Source organism: Magallana gigas, chromosome 1 (assembly GCF_963853765.1).
Source record: "Magallana gigas chromosome 1, xbMagGiga1.1, whole genome shotgun sequence".
In the NCBI taxonomy this organism is placed as follows: Eukaryota; Metazoa; Mollusca; class Bivalvia; order Ostreida; family Ostreidae; genus Magallana; species Magallana gigas.
In genome coordinates, this window is record NC_088853.1 from 51,311,713 (window position 1) to 51,335,996 (window position 24,284).

Below are 24,284 nucleotides of genomic sequence, written 5' to 3' on the forward strand. Positions count from 1 at the left end.
TTTCCATTAAAAATTATCAAATACATTTCAAATTTTTGTGTTTTCAAAAATAATCCAGACATAGTTTCGGTGTCCTACTCTCTGGTGCCGATTATTGTATGAATTTTGCAGACCATGTACAACATCAGCTGACCCACTTTTCCCTGAGTACTTTTGTAAGCTGATAGTTCCTTGTCTCCAAGCTTCGTAAAGTAGAAAGTCAGCTTCTATTGAAAGAAAACCTGTTTCTGTGGTTTTGTCAAAACAACTTTTTGAAGGAATTGTTTTTGGCAGTTCAAGAATGCAGTAAGCCTACTAGAGATATTAACAAAATAGGATATGGTGGACGATGGACAACACAGAGAATGACCATCTTAAAAACAATAGATTACAATGGCAGGGCTTGCATTCATGGTGCAATCAGTAGTACAATTTCTGTTTGTTCATCTCTTTTGTATGATAGACATTCGCTTATTTTAACGAATAGTAGGAAAACGCAAAATGTTATTGGTTTTAAAGCCTTTATCCCCATTGCTCCTGGATCTTCTTTTCAACCGAAACATTGATAACGTTGATGTCTTAGCAAGAGGGATCATGTCTTATTTGCAACATTTGCTGGCTTTTGCTTTTGAATTAGTAGTATTTTTATGTTAAACTTCTGGTTACGGAGTTAATTATTCTACTAAAAGGTTTGTTCTTGTGCATAGTACGAAAGCCGAGAAGGATCATTCGAGATTCGAGATTCAAAATACGAGATTCGAAATACGAGATTCGAGATTCGAAATTCGAGATTCAATATCTAAATTAACCAATCAAATCAGGGATCTGAAACCTGTATCCTAGCAACATCAAACTGTTCTAAATAAAGATCATTTGTACTTGCTCTTTCCTACAAACAAATGTCTTAATAGCTCTTAATAAATGCTATGTTCACTTCTCCCTACCTAACTAAATAATTATGTGTATTTACTTTTACACAGAATATCTAAGTAGACTAATAATAATGCAGTGTGCTTCGCGGATCTAAGTGATATTGTTTGCCCTGGTGCATTTCCACCTGATGCGTTTGAACCCTGGGGTATTTCACCACCAGTAATAGTTTAAAACCCGGGTTTATTTACCCCTTTTGTGTAAAAATGCGGTTATGGTAGAAAACTTCATAAGCGTAGCTAATTTTTTCTGTAGGGGGTCCTAGGCCAATTTTAAAAAAATTTACCATGTAAATTTAATAAGCTCCAATTTTCCCGAGGAGGGGGTCCAGATCCCCTGACCCCCTCCTTTCTAGATCCCCGCATAAAGATTAGTACATGCATCTAAATAATCTAAATATAAATAATCTGTCCTGTTTCACTAATAAATATAAGCATTACTTATCGTTTTTATGTATGCATACTGTGATACACTAGTACTATGATTATAAACAAATCATTGAGATATTATCACATCATATGGAATTATTAATAAATACAATTTTTTCCTTTTCCTCAGTAAACAACTTATTATGAGTCTTACTTTTGAAATTGTTTTCAATATAGAAGGATACCTACTCTCTACAATAAAAGGTAGGGATGATAGGGTGCCAGTTTGTTCACATTGCCGATTTCTTGTGCAGAGAACAGTAAAACTTTTTAAAAATTTGATTGTGCATGAATATTTCAAAATTAATTGTTGTACATGTATTTTGTTATAATTCATTCATTGATATATCAACAAGAAAGAATAAAAGCATATGTGTCACAGCCATGTTAAGTTTCTCTGTAGTTTTCTACCCCCCCCCCCCCCCCCGCACCAAAATTGACAATAATTACATATAAGTCATACAAATGTTTACTTTTTTTGTAAGTAAATCTCTAAAGATGTAAATAAGCACTGCAAAAAAAGATGTGTGTATTTAATATACTACTACATTACACTTAGCCAGATAAAATGTAATCAGGATGAAGCTACAAGGGGTGAGTGGTGCAAATTTACCAATTTGTCGCCATACACACAGAACACCAAATAAAGAAACTGTGAGTGGTGTGTGGAATGCATAAAAGATGGCGGCAAATTATCTCAAATACTCAGTGCAAAAACCAACAAATAGGCTGTTATTTGTTACATATCCTGCAAAAACATTGATAAAAAATGTTATCGTCCCATAACATAGCCGATTATGTAAATGTGTACATATGGTCAACGTACATGTAATTCTAATATACAAGAAGGCTGACGTATCAGGCGGGGATCCAGAAAATTAAATTTCAAAAATGATCGGTTGAATTACATTAAATGCTTTGAAAATTGTTTTAAACTATCGCACGGGTCAAATGCATGATAGAAGCTATGTACAGTGTAATTGGAAACTTTCATTTTATATCAATATGTAGTATTACCTATTATAACAAATGAGAGTATAGCACAACTGCCACAAGCAATACATGTCCATTACCGGCACCACCTCCCTCCCCATAAAAAATGAAACAATTGTCTTTTTATTTGCTAAAATGTGTGTGGTTCAAGATTTTTCTAAAGGACATACCCGATTAGAATTGAAAAAGAGTCGTACGTTTAAAACTAATTTTGTCAATTTTTTTTAGATTCATTTGGTTATATTTTGGTCCATTTGGGTAAATAGATGCACCAGCGCAGCTCTTATTTATATATAATCAGGCCTTAAATTCAAAATATTTTCAAAAATTAATAGCTTTAAATCCAGTGGATGAAAAAAAAGAAAGCAAGTCGAACTCGATGAGTGCTAATACCTGTGTTGAATGAATGGTACAGTAGGATATGCGCAAAAAAGTCCCGTCTACTCTTTCCTACGAAAGCCGAGAAGGATCATTCGAGATTCGAGATTCGAAATACGAGATTCGAAATACGAGATTCGAATTTCGAGATTCAATATCTAAATTAACCAATCAAATCAAGGATCTGAAAATATGTATCCTAGCGACATCAAACTGTTCTAAATAAAAATCATACGTACATGCTCTTATATACAAATAAATGCTATGTTCACTTCTCCCTACCTTACTAAATAATTATTTGTATTTACTTTTACACAGAATATCTAAGTAGACTAGTAATAATGCAGTGTGCTTTGCGGATTTAAGTGATTTTGTTTGCCCTGGTGCATTTCCATCTGATGCGTTTGAACCCTAAGGTATTTCACCACCAGTAATAGTTTAAAACCCAGGTTTATTCCCGTTTGTGTAAAAATGCGGTTATGGTAGAAAACTTCATAAGCGTAGCTAATTTTTTCTGTAGGGGGTCCTAGGCCAATTTCAAAAAATTTTACTATGTAAATTTAATAAGCTCCAATTTTCCCGAGGAGGGGGTCCAGATCCCCTGACCCCCCTCCTTTCTAGATCCCCGCATGAAGATTAGTACATGTATCTAAATAATCTAAATATAAATACTCTGTCCTATTTCACTAATAAATATAAGCATTACTTATCGTTTTTATGTATGCATACAGTGATACACTAGTACTATGATTATAAACAAATCATTGAGATATAATCACATCATACGGAATTATTAATAAATACAATTTTTTTCCTTTTCCTCAGTAAACAACTTATTATGAGTCTTACTTTTGGAATTGTTTTCAATATAGAAGGATACCTACTCTCTACAATTAAAGGTAGGGATGATAGGGTGCCAATTTGTTCACATTGCCTATTTCTTGTGCAGAGAACAGTAAAACCTTTTATCTGATTGTGCATGAATATTTCAAAATTAATTGTTGTACATGTATTTTGTTATAATTCATTCATTTATATATCAACAAGAAAGAATAAAAGCATATGTTTCACAGCCAAGTTAAGTTTCTCTGTAGTGTCCTACCCCCCTACTCCCCCCCCGCACCAAAATTGACAATAATTACATATAAGTCATACAAATGTTTACTTTTTTTGTAAGTAAATCTCTAAAGATGTAAATAAGCACTGCAAACAAAGATGTGTGTATTTAATATACTACTACATTACACTTAGCCAGATAAAAGGTAATCAGGATGAAGCTACAAGCGGTGAGTGGTGCAAATTTACCAATTTGTCGCCATACACACAGAACACCAAATAAAGAAACTGTGAGTGGTGTGTGGAATGCATAAAAGATGGCGGCAAATTATCTCAAATAATCAGTGCAAAAACCAACAAATAGGCTGTTATTTGTTACATATCCTGCAAAAACATTGATAAAAAATGTTATCGTCCAATAACATAGCCGATTAAGTTAATGTGGTCAACGTACATTAAATTCTAATAAACAAGAAGGCGGACGTATCAGGCGGGGATCCATCAAATTAAATTTCAAAAATGATCGGTTAAATTACATTAAATGCTTTGAAAATTGTTTTAAACTATCGCACGGGTCAAAATGCGTGATAAAAGCTATGTACAGTGTAATTGGAAACTTTCATTTTATATCAATATGTAGTATTACCTATTATAACAAATGAGAGTATAGCACAACTGCCACAAGCAATATATGTCCTTTACCGGCACCACCTCCCTCCCCATAAAAAATGAAACAATTGTCGTTTTATTTGCTTAAATGTGTGTGGTTCAAGATTTTTCTAAAGGACATACCCGATTAGAATTGAAAAAGAGTCGGACGTTTAAAACTAATTTTGTCAAAATTTTTAGATTCATTTGGTTATATTTTGGTCCATTTGGGTAAATATATGCACTCTTTCCTACCCTATAATTATTGGAATATTAAATCCGATTATAAGAGTCAAATTAAAAATCAAGTACGGATATGTACCTGTTAAAGTAAAACTACTCATAATTTATCTACAGTGCATCGTTATGGAGCTACACAGAAAGTTTTATATTAATTTGCCGAGCCAAATAAAAAAACCCTGGAAAACGAAGAGAAAACAAAGTGGGTACAGAATAACTGACAAATTAATTAGGACTATATAGCCCCCCCCCCCCCCTCTTGAAATGTATATACTGAAAACAGATTATTGGCGTACATCATCCGCACACAATTTAAAGAAAATTTTATGGTTTTTTTTATCATTTTCGCTAGCTAATGTAAGACATCACAAATACCCCAAACCCCCTCACGGAAAAGGAAATGCTAGGTGGTGAGAGAGAGAGAGAGAGAGAGAGAGAGAGAGAGAGAGAGAGAGAGAGAGAGAGAGAGAGTCGATGTAAATCACAGGTGCGCTAACACCGTTAAAATTAAAGCTTGCTACATGTAGTTGGTCTGCCCTACCCTAGCTACCTCCTCTCTTTTCTCGTTTTAGAGGCTTAATTATTGTCTATATATAATTGTAACAAATCAAATCAATTTCAAATTCTAAATCAAAACTGAATTTGACACTACAAAACTCTCTGTCTGTCTGCCTGTCTCTCTCTCTCTCTCTCTCTCTCTCTCTCTCTCTCTCTCTCTCTCTCTCTCTCTCTCATATCGACAATGGCATTGCCATACCCTACAATACACTATTCTTATCTGGATTTTTGTCTTTGAGGTTGTAAATCATTATATCTTCTATGGTTTAAAACTTTATCATAACCTATATTTTGACATGTCGATTATTTCATTGAGTTTCGTTTCATAGCTAAAACATTTAGATTAAACAGATCTTTCCTGGCTAGCCGATTTTTACACAGTTGGGGCGAATACGTGTTATTTCTAATGTAATTGTTTATACTGTGTGGGGTTAATTCATCAATGTTAATTTAACCATTTTATAACCACTATATAAGAGCTATTAAGACATTTATTTGTAGGAAAGAGCATGTACGAATGATCTTTTTTTTTTTAGAACAGTTTGATGTTGCTAGGGTACAGGTTTCAGATCGATGATTTGATTGGTTAATTTAGATATTGAATCTCGAATTTCGAATCTCGAATCTCGTATTTCGAATCTCGTATTTCGAATCTCGAATCTCGAATGATCCTTCTCGGCTTTCGTACTTTCCTACCCTATATTTATTGGAATATTAAATCCGATTATAAGAGTCAAATTAAAAAAATCAAGTACGGATATGTACCTGTTTATGAAAAGTAAAACTACTCATAATTTATCTACAGTGCATCGTTATGGAGCTACACAGAAAGTTTTATATTAATTTGCCGAGCCAAATAAAAAAAAACCTGGAAAACGAAGAGAAAACAAAGTGGGGACAGAATAACTAGCAAACTAATTAGGACTATATAGCCCCCCCCCCCCCCCTCTTGAAATGTATATACTGAAAACATATTATTGGAGTACAACATCCGCACACAATTTAAAGAAAATTTCATGTTTTTTTTTTATCATTTTCGCTAGCTAATGTAAGACATCACAAATACCCCAAACCCCCTCACGGAAAAGGAAATTCTAGGTGATGAGAGAGAGAGAGAGAGAGAGAGAGAGAGAGAGAGAGAGAGAGAGAGAGTCGATGTAAATCACAGGTGCGCTAACACCGTTAAAATCAAAGCTTGCTAGTTGGTCTGCCCTACCCTAGCTACCTCCTCTCTTTTCTCCTTTTAGAGGCTTAATTATTTTCTATATATGTATGCTTGTAACAAATCAAATCAAATTCAAATTCTAAATCAAAACTGAATTTGACACTACAAAACTCTCTCTGTGTCTGTCTGTCTGTCTGTCTGTCTGTCTGTCTGTCTGTCTCTCTCTCTCTCTCTCTCTCTCTCTCTCTCTCTCTCTCTCTCTCTCTCTCTCTCTCTCTCATATCGACAATGGCATTGTCATACCCTACAATACACTATTCTTATCTGGATTTTTGTCTTAAAAGTTGAGGTTGTAAATCATTATATCTTTTATGGTTTAAAACTTATATTTTGACATGTCGATTATTTCATTGAGTTTCGTTTCATAGCTTAAACATTTAGATTAAACAGATCTTTCTTCGCGAGCCGATTTTTACACAGTTGGGGCGAATACACTTCGGGTAAAAATTGTTCAGGGGAAATACATACAGGGCAAACAAAACCACTTAGATTCGCAAAGCCAACAGTGTTATTTCTAATTTAATTCTTTATACTGTGTGGGGTTAATTCATCAATGTTAATTTAACCATTTTATAACCACTATATAAGAGATATTAAGACATTTATTTGTAGGAAAGAGCATGTACAAATGATCTTTATTTAGAACAGTTTGATGTTGCTAGGGTACAGGTTTCAGATCCATGATTTGATTGGTTAATTTAGATATTTAGATATTGAATCTCGAATTTCGAATCTCGAATCTCGTATTTCGAATCTCGTATTTTGAATCTCGAATCTCGAATGATCCTTCTCGGCTTTCGTAGCATAGGCATTATGGTGCAGGGTAATCCATAAATTCTGATACTGCTTTAAATGCCCATTACAATTTAAAAGAACAAATTTAAATTCAGTGAAACATATTTTATGAATATACAAAAGGTACAGTTTTATACTATTGTCGTTTGATATCGTACTATTTTATACTGTGCCTTACATGGCAGAGCAGGGAAATTAAATATTAGCATCAAAGTAGCAAAATTACGCCTCAAGGTTAATTTGACGTTTTACGGTTTGCATGTATAAAAATAAGTTTTTTTTTAACCAGTTGCCATGCCATTGATATGTCTCTTATCCAGTAAATAGAACTTTTCATAAATCAGAGGTGTCTTTCCGCTATGCTTGTTGCGAACTTTGCACACATATAGAGTGAAAGGAGAAAAGAAAGTAGAACGTCAGTGACATATACCACTCAAAATGTGCTTTGTGCTTTAAGGAAGTCTTCTCGTTCTCAAACATACTTCTTTCAATAAGAAATTCAAGAAATTTTGTCACAGTAAAACAGATCATATAACCAATAGATTCTATCAGTTCAATCAAATTTGACTGTCTTGTTTTTGCATAAAGGTCAGGTCAAGGGCACTACCCTTTTCCTCAACTTAAAAGATGATAAAAATAAAAGTAGTTTTTTCAATTAAGTAGACATCTGTTTTAGATATGAAGATTCTATTCTTCAATAAAACGAAGGAATATCAGAATGTATATCAGAAATTATAATTGATATTGCTTAGCCCGCATTCCTCCAATTCTCTTAAATTTCGAAGATATTTGATAATTTTATGTTTCCAATATTAAAATATTTCTTATTTTTACGTATTATGAAGACGTCACATAAAGATATAAATTGACAGAAAAACTAATGTATTGACCATTTAATACGAAAGAAAAACTGGTTATAATGATTTTTTCACACATATTAATGTATAAATGAGCGCTTTAAAAAGTTTATGAAAATGTAAATTGATAAGCAAAAATCTTATTTTAAAGACAAATTCTGAAACCAAAGTATCAAATTATTTGTTCACATTAGTTAAAAAATCCAACGTTACTAGTATTGTTTTAAAAATGCTAAAACAGACTCATTAATCTACAGCAATTCTGAATTGCGAAACATGTGATATTTTCCTACTATTTTAATTTCCTTTTATCTTGGTTTAATGAACAGTTAATCAATTTTACGTTTGACAAGTCGAAATACAGAAAAGACTCCTCCCTTCAATCATTTTGGAGTCGTTTTTTTCAAATTCTACGGAATATAAGCTTTTTATGACAAAAAATATTGATAGAAATGTTGTTCAAATATGTTTTCGAAAGAAAAAGAATATACTGTAATACACAAACAATATGAAAGTTTGGACTGCGCCGAAAATATGGGAGATAAAGTATCAGTACCCTAAAACTATTGAGTAATGAAAATTGTTCATTTTATTCTTGAAATCCTTCCGCCACAAAATACAGTTCCTTACTAACTCTGATATGTATTTTTCTTTTAACAGTTTCATTCACTTGGTGTATTTGGCATTGTAAAATATAAGTAAACAAATAGTATTAATATATGATGCATAATTTTAAGACTAGAGTGGACATAGATTAGGAAACAAGAGAGGAACGAACCTTTTTTATAATTTTACTTTTTTCATAAAATGGGTACATGTATTAATGTGTTACTTAACATCATATTTATTTAAAACGAGAGAGAGAGAGAGAGAGAGAGAGAGAGAGAGAGTGTTTCTCAACCTTTGATAAGATTTCTCACGGCACGTGGTCAGAGCACGGGTGCTTTCATAGACAAGAAGTGTCATATACTAATTATACACACGCACAAACATAGGGATATTTTTTTTGTATTGTGCTTTACCCGTGGTTCTTAATATACCTGTATGAATAATGCATTATTTTAACTTCAGGAAAGCGCATATGATCAGTCACGCACAGTGTTTATACGTCCCTGATATGATATATTGCTGAAAACGTTCGTTGAGACAACATGTGCGCTTATTTAGAAATCTGCATTTTAATCAGATTGTAGTAGTGGCAATATATATTACCTAACTAATTCATATAAAATATTAGTTTTTTTGGAACGAACGAACGAGAGAGAGAGAGAGAGAGGGAGAGAGAGAGAGAAAGAAAGATAGAGAGAGTTGTCTCAACATCCGATAAGAATTCTCACGGCACGTGGTCAGAGCAGGGATGCTGTCACAGAAAGGAAGGTTATGTAATAGTCTGAACAGGAATGACCTTTCTGAATTTTGCATTATTTTGTGTTTGAAAATAGACGGTCAACATATTGTAAAGATCGAAAGCGCGTACGGTATTTATTGCTACTTTTAAATAATAACGCGTTTTTGCAAATAACGAATCCTCTAATATTTTACTTTTTTTTTTTTAGAAAACGGCTACTTATATTAATATATTACATACGTTTTTTCATTTAAACATGAGCAAGAGAGAGAGAGAGAGAGAGAGAGAGAGAGAGAGAGAGAGAGAGAGAGAGAGAGAGAGAGAGAGAGAGAGAGAGAGAGAGAGGTTTGAAAGTAGTTCTTGAGTTAAATAAGAGTCAGATTGACGGAAAAACATTCATGGTGTCGCGGGAAAATACACCTATATTTAAACAGTTGAATAATCTATTCTTTTCACAGAATTAAACAGTTATATTCAGTCAATAGAACGATAACTGAAAGTTATGGAAAGGTGGCTGAATGGCAGAGATATACCTTTCAGTTACCTTTCAGTCAATTTTGGAAGATCTGAATGGCAGAGTTTCATCTTGTGTTTGTTGTTCTGCTGAGTAATAAAAGTTTAAAAGAAAACTGTGAGTTTTGGGGGCAACATTCGTCTAAATACAGCAGTTCTTGATATGTACGCCGACGAACGGTGGAAATCATTCGTTTTACATATCAGACCAAAAAACACCGTTTGATTTGAGAAATTATGCGTGCATTTCTTATATTCCTATTAATTGAGGGCGGTTTTCTTATAGTCTGGTGGCTATTTCATTAATGTCGGATTTCAGTTTTAATTTGAAGAGTTCGCTTCAAAGGCAGCTTTTTAAAGCGACTTTATAAATAAGGATAATAAATTATTCTTTCTTCCAGTTTTTCACCTTTCTTGTAACTCTTTAGTCTATCTTTTTGGAAAGTCAGTTTTTTTGTTTTCAATCTTTTTCCAGACGTCAATTTAATCAGCTGTTTATGTTTACTAGAAGAAACACAGGTTACACAAATTATGCTGTCTTATTCATAGAAAAGTTTACAATTTTCCTTTTTGAATGATTGGGACACATATGAGTATATCTTCTCTTACAGGATGGTTTAAATTTGTGTTCTGTTGACACGTCAATGAGATTGCTCCCAAAACAGCTGTTATAAAGTTGAATTTTTACAAATGTCACAGTACATAGAAAGGGCAAGGGTTTTAAAAGGATTACATCTCAAAATTTCCTATATGGTTCGGCCAGGGCCTTTGTTTGTATACTGTATAGTGTACAAGGGGATATCATGACAATTCTGTTGTACAAATAGTTATCTGTATCTAACGATTAAAAATTGATTAAACCTCTACATACCTTAACGATTCAAAGTAGCAGATCTACGTATTAAAATATTACTTAAATAGTTATGTGCATTTGTGTAAGATCACGTGATGAAGTGGCAATATATAGGGATGGAAAGCCTGTGTGCATTATCTTGTTGCATGGTATTGATCTTTGGCATTTCAAAAGTAGAACGACGTCGGAAGAGAACTCCGTCTATGTACGCTAACAAATAAGGGGTCGAAAAAAAAATTAAAAAGTCTAGGTAGCTTATACATGGATCATTTTATAAAACCCTCACCGTTCTGCAGACCCTCTACAGCCCTCCCCCTGTAATGTGTAAGAAATAAGCCTTTTTCCTATAATCACATATTTTTAATATATATTGATATATATTTTTTTCAAATTTTTACGGAATGTATTAAAACTTCTATACATTTAACAAATTTTCCCCGTAAGATTTTTAATCTACCTTCGTAGCCAAATGCAGATTAAACTTTAAAAATTAAAACGTAAATACGAAATATAAATAATGTACAAATGTAAAGGGTCAAGGAAAAATGTGTAAACAAGTCCTGAAACAAGTCTGTCTGCTGTGGTGAAAAATGGACTTCTACGATAGGCCACGTCGAATTAATTCAGATAGGCCAATTGTGCTAAAAGGTTTGTGTACCGTAGGTGATCGTTCGTGTATCGTGTGGAATCGTTCGTGTATAAGAAAAAATGGTTTGCGTTTTTTAAAGATATCTTCTTTTGCCGTTAAATTGTTAGTATATGTACCAGGGTCAATAAAAAGATACATCGATAGTATCGCTGTTTGTCATATAAATTTTATAAAAATCGCAACTAACACATTAACCTTCGTATAAACATTTCTTGCATTGCCTTGTGAAGTTTTACTACATTTGTTTGAGAGGTATATTTGTAACTGGATTTTAAAAGCGGCATGGTTATTACCACAGAGCACGTTTATACGGGTAAACATGACGTCATGAAAGTTTTTTTCAATTTTTGTAACTGTGTGCCTTATCAAAAATAGAAGGTGAGACGACATTATTAACTATTCGACAAAAAAAATCTATTGATAAATCAAATTTCTTGCGGGCTAATGTCCAGATCACAGATTCCACCACGTGAAGATGAATAACAATCAAACACTAATGCGCATTTGACACATTGTTTGCATCAACGTGCATTTTGTCAGCTTGCATCAGTTTATTAAGAGTTTAACTTATACCTCCATCACGTTTCCTAAGAAAAAGCAGTTAAGGATGAATAAATTCTGCATAATATTGTACCTAGACAAGAACTGCTTAACGTTTAAGCTCTTGTTAAGAGGAGGACCAAGATGACGTCGAGACTTTATATCTTGCTGTTTTCTGGTTTACAATTCAATGTCAGATAATTGTGCATTGGTTGCTTGATTCACAATTATTGATCTGGATGATTTATAATTTTACAAACTCACGAAAAATACATGTAGCATGGTCCAATTTAATTCATCATCTTCTCCTTTCAGTCGTCAGCATCTTACAGATATCAATAAAAGGTCATTTCCTCTACCTTTGCATACAATCTAACTGTACTTTTGAATTATAGACATGCTTTTATCTTTTTTAAGAGAGACTTATCTCCTTAATACAAGAAGTAACATAGATTAGAAGCATGGGTTATTTTTTTCTATCTTCTAATGAAGAGTTCCAATAGGTTTTTAATCAGTTGGATAAAAAGAAAAGCCGTGTGGGGAAGACCTATCGATACCTGTCAGACGCTGACGAGTATTAAGAAAAGGGGGTGTTCTGATTAGACTGTAAAGAGTTCATAATAATTCTACACCTGCAAATACCCGTCTTTAATTCGCCTAGACACAGTATTGTTTAAAAAGAAATGATTTGAGATATTGGAAATCGCCCCGTCTTAAATACGCCCACCGACAACGAGGGCGTAAGGGGCGAAAATAAACGGAGGTAAATATTTCCCTGTTTACAGTAATTGATTGCAATGACCCTAAAAATGCATTGTTAATAAAGATATCGATATCTAAAATATGATTTCAAATAATTGTGCGAACAAATCATACAAAAATTATAAGTTTTATTCACATTGCTCATTAATGCTGGTGTAAGGTGGCTTTTTACGAATGGATTTTTCATTATCAATCAAACTTTACTCTTGCATAACTCATCAGTTTAAAGTATAACTACAAAGAGAACAAAACAACAACAGAGAAACATAATATCAATATTGGTTATAAAAGATGATAAACGATTCGCCTCATAACCGAAAAGCAGAATGTTTTTTTTGTAATCAATATCAAATTTTCTAAATATATTCTAATGCATTTATTTTTGTTATCTTGGTTATTTCTCTAAAGGTGGATTATATCCGCATCTAAACACATTTATTATTGTTATATCATCGTAAATTAATAAATGATTGACAAAAGTTCCAAATATCACAATACCTTAAAACAAATAAGATATGGCATTTTCTAACAGCACATTTTATTGTTGATTTTGATAATCTACGCGGACTCTATATTGAACACCAATAAAGTCAGCCAGGCGAAAAGGGATGTGCAGCATTTTCCCCTCATTGATAAATATTACTAATTGAATTAAATTTACATTGCAAACAGTGAGTAAGAGAATACACAGTGTTTTAATGATGGTTCCAAAATTTTATGAATTATTATGAATCGCTCTTTAGAAGAGCAAATGGTCAAAAGACTGACAGCCATAAAGATAGTCACAGAGATATGAGTTAATTATTGAGCTTCCAGTGAACTAGCATATACCAGTATATATATATATATTTGCATACTGAGTACCTGTTTTAAGGGACTATGCTGCAACAACTATTATATCTTATCTTTCCGCTATTGATTACATTTATACGCTTAACTGGTTTGGGGATCCATATTCGTGTTTAAACTGCTGTTGTCAACACACAAGCTGACCCGTCCAAGTTACTTAACAAACGATGTCATACAGTCAATCAAAAAGGGGGTTAATTTTTGATAAACGTTGGCTTAATAGTATAGCCTTTTCTTGGGTAAAATTGCTGACTTTTATGCGCAGCAGCTAGATAATTGTATACTACCAACGTATATGTATACATTGCATATTTAAACACACGAGGAGCATTAAATGAATATTTACAAGGATTGTATAGTTAGTATAAAAAAAATTCAATTGTGTAAAAACGAAATTATTTATAATATTTATGAAATATTATATAAAAAAAGATTGATGCCAAACTAAAGGTCTAGTACTGTTATCAAAGTAAATTGAAATACCTACATAACAAATTTTTTTTTTAAACTGAGAACGTTATGCTTTCTACATGTGGAGTCTGATTATACATTATTTCAAGCAGGATCGCATGCCTTTTAATTCATAACAAAACTTCTCAGACACTCACTAATAAACTACCAAATTTAAATTCACAATTCAAGCGGCAAATTAATATTATTGTTCATCGTACTTTGAGTACTGTCTACATAATGGTGATTTAAACTGAGCTAATGTTGAAGAAATAAGGAATCATTCTTCAAGTATTATTAATATGCCAAGAACTACTCCTTTTAATTTGATGCTTAAGTTGCTAAAGACGTTAAGTTTCCTTGTGCTTCTTTTGCAAATGGTTACAGTTTCTGAAAAATCACTTCATAAATTTTATAGTTCACACATTTCACGTCAGAGAGTCGACCTCTTAGATCCTGAAAAAACAATTCACACACATCTGCAGCGTCGTTGTTGCTTCTTGTTTGACATAGTCCGGCCATCAAACAAGGAATAATCCATGCTCTCACGCATTTTACTAGGTCCTCTAGAAAGTATGAGTTGATATTTTGAAATATATAATAAATACTGCAGCTTATGTCCATTGCATAACAATTAATTCGATTTTGAGTTTTGACATTTTACATTAAATTCTCAGCTTTAACTTGCTACGCAGTTGATTTGATTCAATTTCTCTTCATGACCAGGTGGATTTGGTATACTTTTAAAAAAATGAATTAACTGTCGTTGAAATCGCTCAACAGAGCTTTCACTTTGAACGTTGGAAGTTCGCGAGTAAACCAAGAATACAGCAAAGTTACTTACTATTCTGATACATTTTGACTCTTCTATGTGTAAAATGCAGAAGTTCCGCACCATTATCCTTCCCTATTTCCACAAATGCTGTTTTTACGTCAGTCTCCGTTCGTGCGTTATTGGTAGGGACAAATGTATTCCTCAATTCCTCCTTCGTTTATAATAATGATAATAATAGTGATGATAATAATAATATACATTTGTAATAATGATAATGATGTTAACACTTTCAGCACATTTAAATACAAAATTGATTTTTGATTACACGGCACTCAAAGTAATACATGAACATTCTTTTATCCCCATTATTCTTAAACTAAAGCCATCGATTTTAATTCCATTTTAAACGAATGCAACAAACATTTTAAACACTCATTATAAAATCCGTGTGCAGTACCTTTGATATGACATTTCTTTGGTAAAGTTGATAAAACGTAGAAGAACACATTTCATGTAACACCAGAGGGTCAGTGGGAATGTTCACGAAAAAAATTGCACCTGTAATGTTGATATAAATTTACACTTTAAAATCTTTGTCCAAGTCAACATCACAATAACACAATCATCTACAAGAATACGGTTCTACCGTTCTGGCGAGCGCAGCACGAATTACGCATACCTTGCATCATTGTCAACCTAGTGTTATTTAGGTATCAACGAATGTCAAAGAATGTTTGAGAGAGTATTGCTGTTCAATAAGTATGCCAAAGGTACTAATTTTAATGGTTATGATACATACAGCGCAACCCCCTACCCCGACAGAGAGAGAGATAGAGAGAGAGAGAGCAGGCACGTAGCATCGTTTCTGAGAGAGAGAGAGAACCCAGACCCTGTTTGTAGGTTGGGTAATTTCTCACTTTCAAATTTAATTGTTGACTATAAGCAATATCTACATACATTTTTTAACTGTTTATTTTTTCATTAAATATTCCTTTTTATAAATGTCCTATTTTTAATTTCCTTCCTACTCATATACTTATCTGCTGCATGCACAATTAGCTTTAAAATGAATCGATATGACAGTAAAGTATGGTTCTTGCTAGTATATATTTATATAATCTCTATATAAAAAAATTAAAAACAAATCATATGTCAATGAGGCAGGTATCGCGGTCTATACTGAAATAGCTAGTACACACATTACAGATGTTTGATCCACCTGTAAATTTATCGCGGGAAATATAGCGAGAGAGTACTGTGACGTCATCCATGACTTTGTTCGTCTTTTTTTACGTTTCTCGACTCAATACGAAGGTATGGAAGCATGTAACAAATCTTTTGAGTCTCGCCAAAGCATATGCGGTACTCAAAACGTGTCTTCAAACTTTAAGACACCGTAGATTACGAATTAAAAGTCGGCCATTTTTGGCATAGCACCACGGGTTAAAACATTAGCGAGCATTATGGGACGTAGACAAAAAACTTTGATGAACTGTAGGTTTAGCTCGTTCTTTTTCCCGCGCACACTGGTTCTTAGAGCTCGCTTCGCTCGCCGGCGCTGCGCTCCGGCGAGCTGCGCTCGCTATAATTGATTTTAAAGTAACTTCCTTTTGATTGCCTTTCCATAAGATGCCTTATGAGGAATCATTATTTTGAATTTAAAAAATGTATCACTTATATGCTTGTTTTTTTTTTTTTTTTTATAAATTTAGCAAGAAGTGATAAGTCCATTCTTAATGTTTGCACATATTCAACAGCAGAATATATTGCGTCAAATGTCCACTAATAGAACACTGAACAAGCTTGACAGAAATATTGCCATCACTTGAGGTTACAACTGGTGAGGTACTTGCTACACATTTGAATGCCTTACATTCGGCTAGAAAGGCCTATATTCAGACACAAAGCTAAAGAAATATTAGGGAATGTACTGAGACAAAAAAGTTAGGACATTGCAGCTCATTTTTTTTTTACGTGACTGTGAGTGTGTTTTACAACCAAGAACGAAAAAGATAGTTATTGCCAGGAAACGTTGTATACACGACATAGGTTCTTGGCAAGGACAGCAGATAAGAATAGTTTCGAGTAATTGTCGAATCAATCAAGAAAAATGTAAAATTATCTTGAATAAAAGACATGACGTCTTTTCCTTTTTTGAAGTAACCATAGAACCAGAAAAGGCAAAAGATAATATATATATATATATATATATATATATATATATATACCGGTATAACAATATATATAAGATAATATATATAATAATACTATAGTATTATTGTTGACGTTATCACTAAGTAACGTAATAACGTCATTGTTTTAACGACGGTAAAACGTCTGAAGATTTTTAACAATGAAAGCGCTTATGTTTTGCAGTTAGTGTTGCTTTTTTCTTTTATTATATTTTTACCGGACACTGAGAACATACTGTTGTGATTTGGATATATATTTATATAGATATATGTATATTGGATTTATTGGATATCATTTTGAAACCACTATGTCAAAATGTAAAAAGTTTCATCCGGGATGACTTAGATTTTCTACGATATCTACCGGAACAAGTGGATCCTGATGCTGAACTAGTAAGCTTGGATGTAGTCAACTTATACACTAATATAAGCAGTACACTAGGACTTACAGCTTTGAATTTCTGGATTGATAATTGCAGAACGGACATTGATAACAGATTTACAAAGGAGTTTTTATTGGAGGCTACAGACTTGGTTTTAAAGAATAATGTATTTACGTTTAATGGCAAATACTTTCATCAAATCAAAGGAACAGCCATGGGAACTAAAATGGCCCCAACATACGCTACATTATGCCTAGGATTTTTAGAAGAAAGTCTGTATAAAAAGACAAAGGAGGAATTCGGTGAAGTATTCAGCCAGACTCTGAAAAAGAACTGGAAAAGATATCTAGATGATTGTTTCATCATATGGAATAAAGAAGACTCGGAATTACAAAGGTTGAAAAATATTCTTAATGATCTAGATCCAGATATTAAATTCACATTAGAAAAAAGTTCCACAAAAATTCCGTTTTTAGATGTTCTAGTCAAAAAGGAGAACGATAAAATTTCTACAGATATCTTCTACAAGAGTACAGATACTCATCAATATTTGCATTTTGGATCGTCCCATCCACGACATATAAAGAGGGCCATCCCTTACAACCTTGCCAGGAGAATATGTACTATAGTCAGTGATGAGGAAACAAGAAATCAGCGTCTCAACGAATTAAAACAATTTTTAACTGACCAGCATTACCCTATCAACCTTATCAACGACGGAATAATGAAGGCCAAAGGAATAGATAGACAGGATCTTATTAATCCAATTTTACAGAACAACAAGGAAACCAAAATATTACCGCTTGTTACTACCCATAACCCTAGGAACCCGAATATAGCTCCAGTGGTCAATCATCTCAACGGAGTTCTCAAAACAGATGAAGATATGGCTCGCGTTTTAACCAAACTCAAGTTTACTAACAGTAAAAGGCAACCAAAGAACCTTAAGAGAATACTCTGTCCATCTACAATTTAAAATACGTCAATAAAAACGGTATCTAAATGTGGAGACATACGATGCGGCACGTGTCCGTTTTTAAAACAAGGCAGCTCGGTTGACTTCAGAGGAAAACAATTCCACATAAATTCGGACATGTCATGTCATTCCAAAAATTTAATATATACCATTATATGTGATGGTTGCAACAAATTTTATATCAGCGAAACTGGGACAACATTAAGAACAAGAATCCGGGTGCATAAACAGCAAATTAAAGACCCAGAGTACCGGAAAATAAAACTCAGCGAGCACATCGATGTATGCGGAGGCGGGCAATTTAAAGTGTTTCCATTTTATAAACTTTTTACAGAGAGTGCAACGGAAAGAAGAGAAAAAGAAAAACATTTTATTCAAACTTTAAAACCTTGCCTCAACAGACTGCTATAATTTAACTTTTTTATGTATTGTGTATATATTTCATTGAATTACCCTATAGATTACGCGGAAATATCCCTCTACTACGTTAACTTTAACTATGACGTCATTGTATTGTAGACGTCACCAAGTAACGTAATTGTTATTTTAAAAACGTCTGAAGATTGAATGAAAGCGCTAACGTTTTACTCTGTGTTGTCTTTCGTTTTTCAAATTTTCTATATATAAAACCGGACACTGCGATATTTTTTGGATTTAACTATATATATATATATATATATATATATATATATATATATATATATATATATATATATATATATATATATATATATTTTCTAGTTCGAGGCAAAACATATATATATATATATATATAGATAATGTTTGAACTGGTGCATGACATGGAGGTTTTGATGGAAAAATCGCTTCCGGTTTTAAAATGAAATGTGGATCCTTCTGTCAGATATGGGCATGTACTACATCTGGGTTTTTCACATTTTTTGATGATGGGTGGTTCCTGGATTTTACCAGAGCATCGTTTTCCAGTAAAATCCAGGAACCACCCATCATCAAAAAATGTGAAAAACCCAGATGTAGTACATGCCCATATCTGACAGAAGGATCCACATTTCATTTTAAAACCGGAAGCGATTTTTCCATCAAAACCTCCATGTCATGCACTAGTTCAAACCTTATCTATGTCATACGTTGCGCTGGTTGCGGTGAAAATTATATCGGTCAGACAGGAGACACCTTGAGACACAGGATGACCGTGCACCGACAACAAATCAGGGAACCTAAACACCAATGTACGTCCGTCAGTGAACATATAAGGAACTGTGCAAGGAATAAAAGTCCTAATTTTACCGTTTTTCCTTTTTACAAGTTTCTGAGGGATACCACAGAAAAAGAACGTGAGGCAAAAGAAAAACTGTTTATCAACAAATATAGACCCGTTTTAAATGCCTAATAATTATATAATGTATCAGATAAAAAGTGTTTCCCGTAATTATTTTATATATTTCTATTATTTGTATGGAGAATTTTATTTTCCCGTAATTAATGTATATCTTTATATTATGACGTCATAATCAATTCGGCTACATAAGGTAACATAATACTAGCGTTTTATGACGTCACAATAAGAAATATGTATTCGTATGTATGTGTATTTGTGTAACTTAGCAACATGTTGTTAAACTCCCGGATCCGGTTGCACGAACGTTAGTTAAATTAACGGCTAGTTAATGCCGTAACTTGCCGTTAAATACTTAACGGCTAGTTAGCTAACTGTCAGTTAAATTTTTGTTGTTCGAAAATAAATTAAAAATAAATTAGCTAACTCAGATTTAATTGATGTTTATTAGTTAACTCTGTGTTAAAATCGTCTGCACGCGCGTGTTACCTTACCTACGGTAGTGTAAATGGCTGTCGCAGTCAAACGAGAACGAAGCAGTAACTGGTCCTTGGCCGAAATCACAATTCTAACCGATTTCGTCGAAAAAAATGAGGAAGTACTCAAGGCGAAGCAGAGTAATTTAATTACCAATTTAAAAAAGAACAGCAAATGGGCAGAGGTTACCGATTTAGTTAATGCGGTGGGCGTTCAACGCAGATCAGTAGAGCAGGTTAAGTTCAAGTGGGGGAACCTGCAGCAGGGGGCGAAAAAGACCTTCACCGAGGCCCGCAAACATGCGAGAAAAACGGGCGGAGGTCCTCCACTAAAACCCCCAACTGCCGCTGAGGAGAAGATTATCGACCTTATGAAGGATAGACCTAATTTCAGCGGAATTGCTGGGGGGTTCGAGTCATCAATGCCAACCACATCAGGTACAGTATATTTAATTTTGAAATATTAAATGGACAGGAAACTTGTTCTTAGTTTAGAATCAACTTGAACTAATAAAATTCTATGTGTACTCAAATTCTTATAGTGTAGTAATTAAACATTTCCCCATTTATCAACGCTTGTTTGATTGTTTACATTGTCGGCTGACAATGCGAACTGATTGATGACGTCATATTATAAACACTCTAGAGAGATTCAGGCTGAATTGTTTCAGATCTAATGATGTGATTTTCTCCGTCTTTATATACTGTTTTATCAATGCAATGATTCATTACTTACAAATCAAATCACATGTACACTATGAATTATAGGCCTATGTACAATATGTATAGCCTAATAGACAAATAAAAATGAAAGTCTTACATTGTCGCTGCATACATGATCACAGGTTCCGAATGTGGTATACTACCGATTGAAATATTCAAATGTGTCTTAAATGTCACTGGATCCGCATTACGCATAAGTATCCATATCCTTTCATATACCAACAGTTGATTTGGAACCATTTTGGATACCCATTCAAATTCAGGATCGCATAGCCTTGATACATCAAAATGCTAATTTAAATACAAATATGACGTCACAAGTGGGGCATAAAAAGGGTGTTTCCCATGCAAAAGGCAATATATGTGTATAGGGTCTATTGCTGTAAACTGTAAACCTGAACAAAATATTGAGATCAATAAATCAAAACATCTACTCTACTTTATCAAACAAACTATGACTAAAAATTCCTCTACTAATATTCTACACTAAACAATTTAACTTGTATACATTTAATTAAACACTGTTAATAAACATAATTATCTGTCCTTTCCGATATATTTAATTTCATCAAATAAGATATACAACATGACAAAGTAGTCATGTTGTATATTTTATTTGATAAAATGAAATATATCGGAAAGGACATAAGCATAGTATTTCTGAAGTCAAATTCTTAATCAATCAGAGCTGGATTTCACAAAACTATCAAATTTATATAGAACAATGAAATTTATCGATTGTCATAAAATCTGACTATAATGACAATCAAAAGATATATCAAATTCCTTTCGCAAAATTAACCCAAGTGTAAGAAATTTTGAGACATTTATTAAGACACGCATTTGAATTTACCAATTTTCTTTATTTTCATCTATTTACATGCGTTCATATGTCAAGATTTTTTTCTATACTTGTGCGTATACCTAACCTTTTCGATATTATAAAGAGTAAAAAGCGGGTGGGGGTATTGCTAAACTGAGCTGTCTAAACTATAATTATGATAAAATTGGGTGATTGAAACATTGATATTATTAAATACTATTTATTAATAAAATTATACACACAACTCAAGGAATAAAAGGTATTTTATAATGTATATTGCACTCCTTGAACTCTTTATTTCATTTATCGCTGTATTTGTGCCTGTACAAACAATATATGTTGTTTGAATGCATTCATTTGTGACCAAAAATGGCTAAGAAATAAAGTCCGTGCGGTAATAAACAGATAATAACATCCATGTGAAAGTGTTGACAATGACCGTCGATGAGCGGTGTCCAATTTAACAAACCAATTTAACAAACGCGGTTAAAAATCAGTTTCAATACAGAATGTCTGTTGGAAGTTGGAAATGCTCTGAGGAAGAAGACAGAAAATGTGAAGAAAGGAGTATCAGGAGTTTTCTTTTGGGGTAGGGGGGGGGGGGGTACACTAAAGTCTTCAATACAATTTCTCAACTCCATGAACTCGAACTCAGCATTACTATCATCTCCAAATAAATTACTATTTTTTGCATTTCTGTCCAAAGGTTCTGTTTGTTCTTTAACATGCATAAAAACTACTGTAAAAAGTCACCAGATGGAATTTTAGAAAAACAAATGTTTAAAATTTTGTTCTAGAATTAACATTCCATATAAATGTAATTTTTCAGCGCCCCATCCCTCTTCATCTCTTATTTTTTATTAACTCCTGATAAAACAAAATATATAAAGTGAGTACTTCTTTTGATTTCACCCGATTTATGATTTATGTCTTTAAAAAGAATATAAGGCATATATGGTACCGATGATGTTTATTTTGATTAAAAACACAGTACTAATGAAATTTTACTTTGCACAAACAGCAGCATGGAAAGAAAAGGTCTGCAAAGTTGCACGCATTCCAATTATACTCGGCCTTCGGTAGTGGACCAAATTATAGGCTCCCGCTTTTTGTTTTTGTTTTTGAGTAATGAGTACTCTCTCTCTCTCTCTCTCTCTCTCTCTCTCTCTCTCTCTCCTCTCTCTCTCAAATGAAGTGAAATGAAGTCTACCTCCGATGGGTTTGATCGTCTCCCCTACCTATCCAAATAATGTTTTAAACAATTTAAAATTGTACGTTTTATGCATAGATTTCTCCCCTTCTAATTGGACTGTTTTCTGAATCGGTCTAGATAGGCAAAGTTTATCATGAACAAAAAAAAAGTGAGGTAAACACACAATCGAATAAGATATAATTATATATGTGTTGATTTTAATCTAATGTGTTTGCTATAGCAGAGATGCCCTCCTCTCCCAAATCCGCTTCGACCAGCAGTTCTACCTTCGAGTCCACTTGTTCTACCCTCGATTTCAGTCTAAAGGCAACGGCACCTAGCACGGAGGAAGTAGCGGAACAGGCAGTTGAGTCTGCATGCACGAGTGAACCAAACATTGCAAGGTATTGTGCAACTTGAATGCTGCGTATATAGTTCATTTACATGTGTGTGTACATGATTTTATAAGACTACGTTAAATTCAGTCTAATTAAAATTAGACTTAGAAAACCACTCGTACGCTTATATATAGCATATTGTATATATAGAGGAGCGGTTTTACAATTCCAACTTTAATTAGAATCTGTTGTCTTGTCATGTAAATTCCTAATAGGTTAATCAGTAAGTGAATTGAGTAACCATGCAATCGGTTGATGATACAGATTTTTACACATATATATGTATATATATTAATAGCTAATTCACTTACTTTTTTCTTTGCTTTTTTAAAATATAGCGAAGGAGATAAAACTACTTCTCATGTGCAGATAAAAAGAAGAAAGATCTCATTTGAACAGCTTCAGAAGATGCAGTATGAGGTAAAATAATAAGCATTGTGCATTTATCCTGGTTTCATACTGTCGTTGGAAATTGTACTTCTCACATGTAGTTTACTGATTTTAATTTGCTGGATAAGAAATGATATATTTATTAACACTTTTAAAAAAGAGATCAGCAGTAAACGACACATATTACATTGTCGTATTTTATATAGAAAATGATCATTCTCAAGGTTCTATGCTGTCAGAAAAAAAACATCGAACTGCAGAACATGAAGCTACAGAAGGACCTCGAACGGGCGGACCTCGAGAAGCAGAATATGGAATTACAGAATTCGAAGCTGGCGCTGCAGATCGAATGCCTGAAGCAGACTGTAACTCAGAATGAAAATGCTTTGCTAGCACTACAAGCCATAACTGACGAATAAAAAAAAAGCATGCATGTACTACTTATAAAACAGTTGCAGTTTTAAATCATTACATAAATAATATGAATGGTTCTCAAAATTTATTTTTGTTATGCATTCATTTTAGAAGTAGGTCCTGGTTATAAAGTTCCTGATTGCTCTTCCGTCCTCAGGTCCCCAATAAGCCAAATG

General features: G+C 33.3%; 2 protein-coding genes across 5 annotated transcripts in view; one reads left to right on the forward strand and one right to left on the reverse strand.

Annotated features, from left to right (window-relative positions):
• The window catches only part of LOC105348389 (uncharacterized), a 54,375-nt gene that overhangs the window by 8,532 nt on the left and 21,559 nt on the right, over positions 1-24,284 (reverse strand). For all 3 annotated transcript variants that reach the window (XM_066070301.1, XM_066070306.1, XM_066070309.1), the window contains exons 7-8: positions 15,284-15,384; positions 14,896-15,037 (exon numbers count right to left, since the gene is read on the reverse strand). In XM_066070301.1, the coding sequence (XP_065926373.1) occupies positions 14,896-15,037; positions 15,284-15,384 (243 nt within the window). The remainder of the gene's footprint in view (positions 1-14,895; positions 15,038-15,283; positions 15,385-24,284) is intronic.
• LOC117688116 (myb/SANT-like DNA-binding domain-containing protein 4) lies at positions 19,982-24,154 on the forward strand. Of its 2 annotated transcripts, none has more exons than XM_066070286.1 (4): positions 19,982-20,606; positions 23,151-23,310; positions 23,643-23,724; positions 23,901-24,154. In XM_066070286.1, exons 1-4 carry the CDS (start codon positions 20,201-20,203, stop codon positions 24,111-24,113), a joined length of 861 nt encoding a protein of 286 aa, XP_065926358.1. In that variant the 5' UTR covers positions 19,982-20,200; the 3' UTR covers positions 24,114-24,154. The 2 variants fall into 2 exon arrangements, with proteins under 2 accessions (XP_065926358.1, XP_065926366.1); XM_066070294.1 differs by having other exon boundaries at positions 23,919-24,154.

Bases quoted from the DNA above. Each gene is read 5' to 3' on its own strand.
- LOC117688116 (XM_066070286.1), top strand. From the start codon at position 20,201: ATGGCTGTCGCAGTCAAACGAGAACGAAGCAGTAACTGGTCCTTGGCC. The intron at 20,607-23,150 runs GTACAGTATATT...TTGCTATAGCAG, and splicing joins ATCAATGCCAACCACATCAG to AGATGCCCTCCTCTCCCAAA. The intron at 23,725-23,900 runs GTAAAATAATAA...TATTTTATATAG, and splicing joins TTCAGAAGATGCAGTATGAG to AAAATGATCATTCTCAAGGT.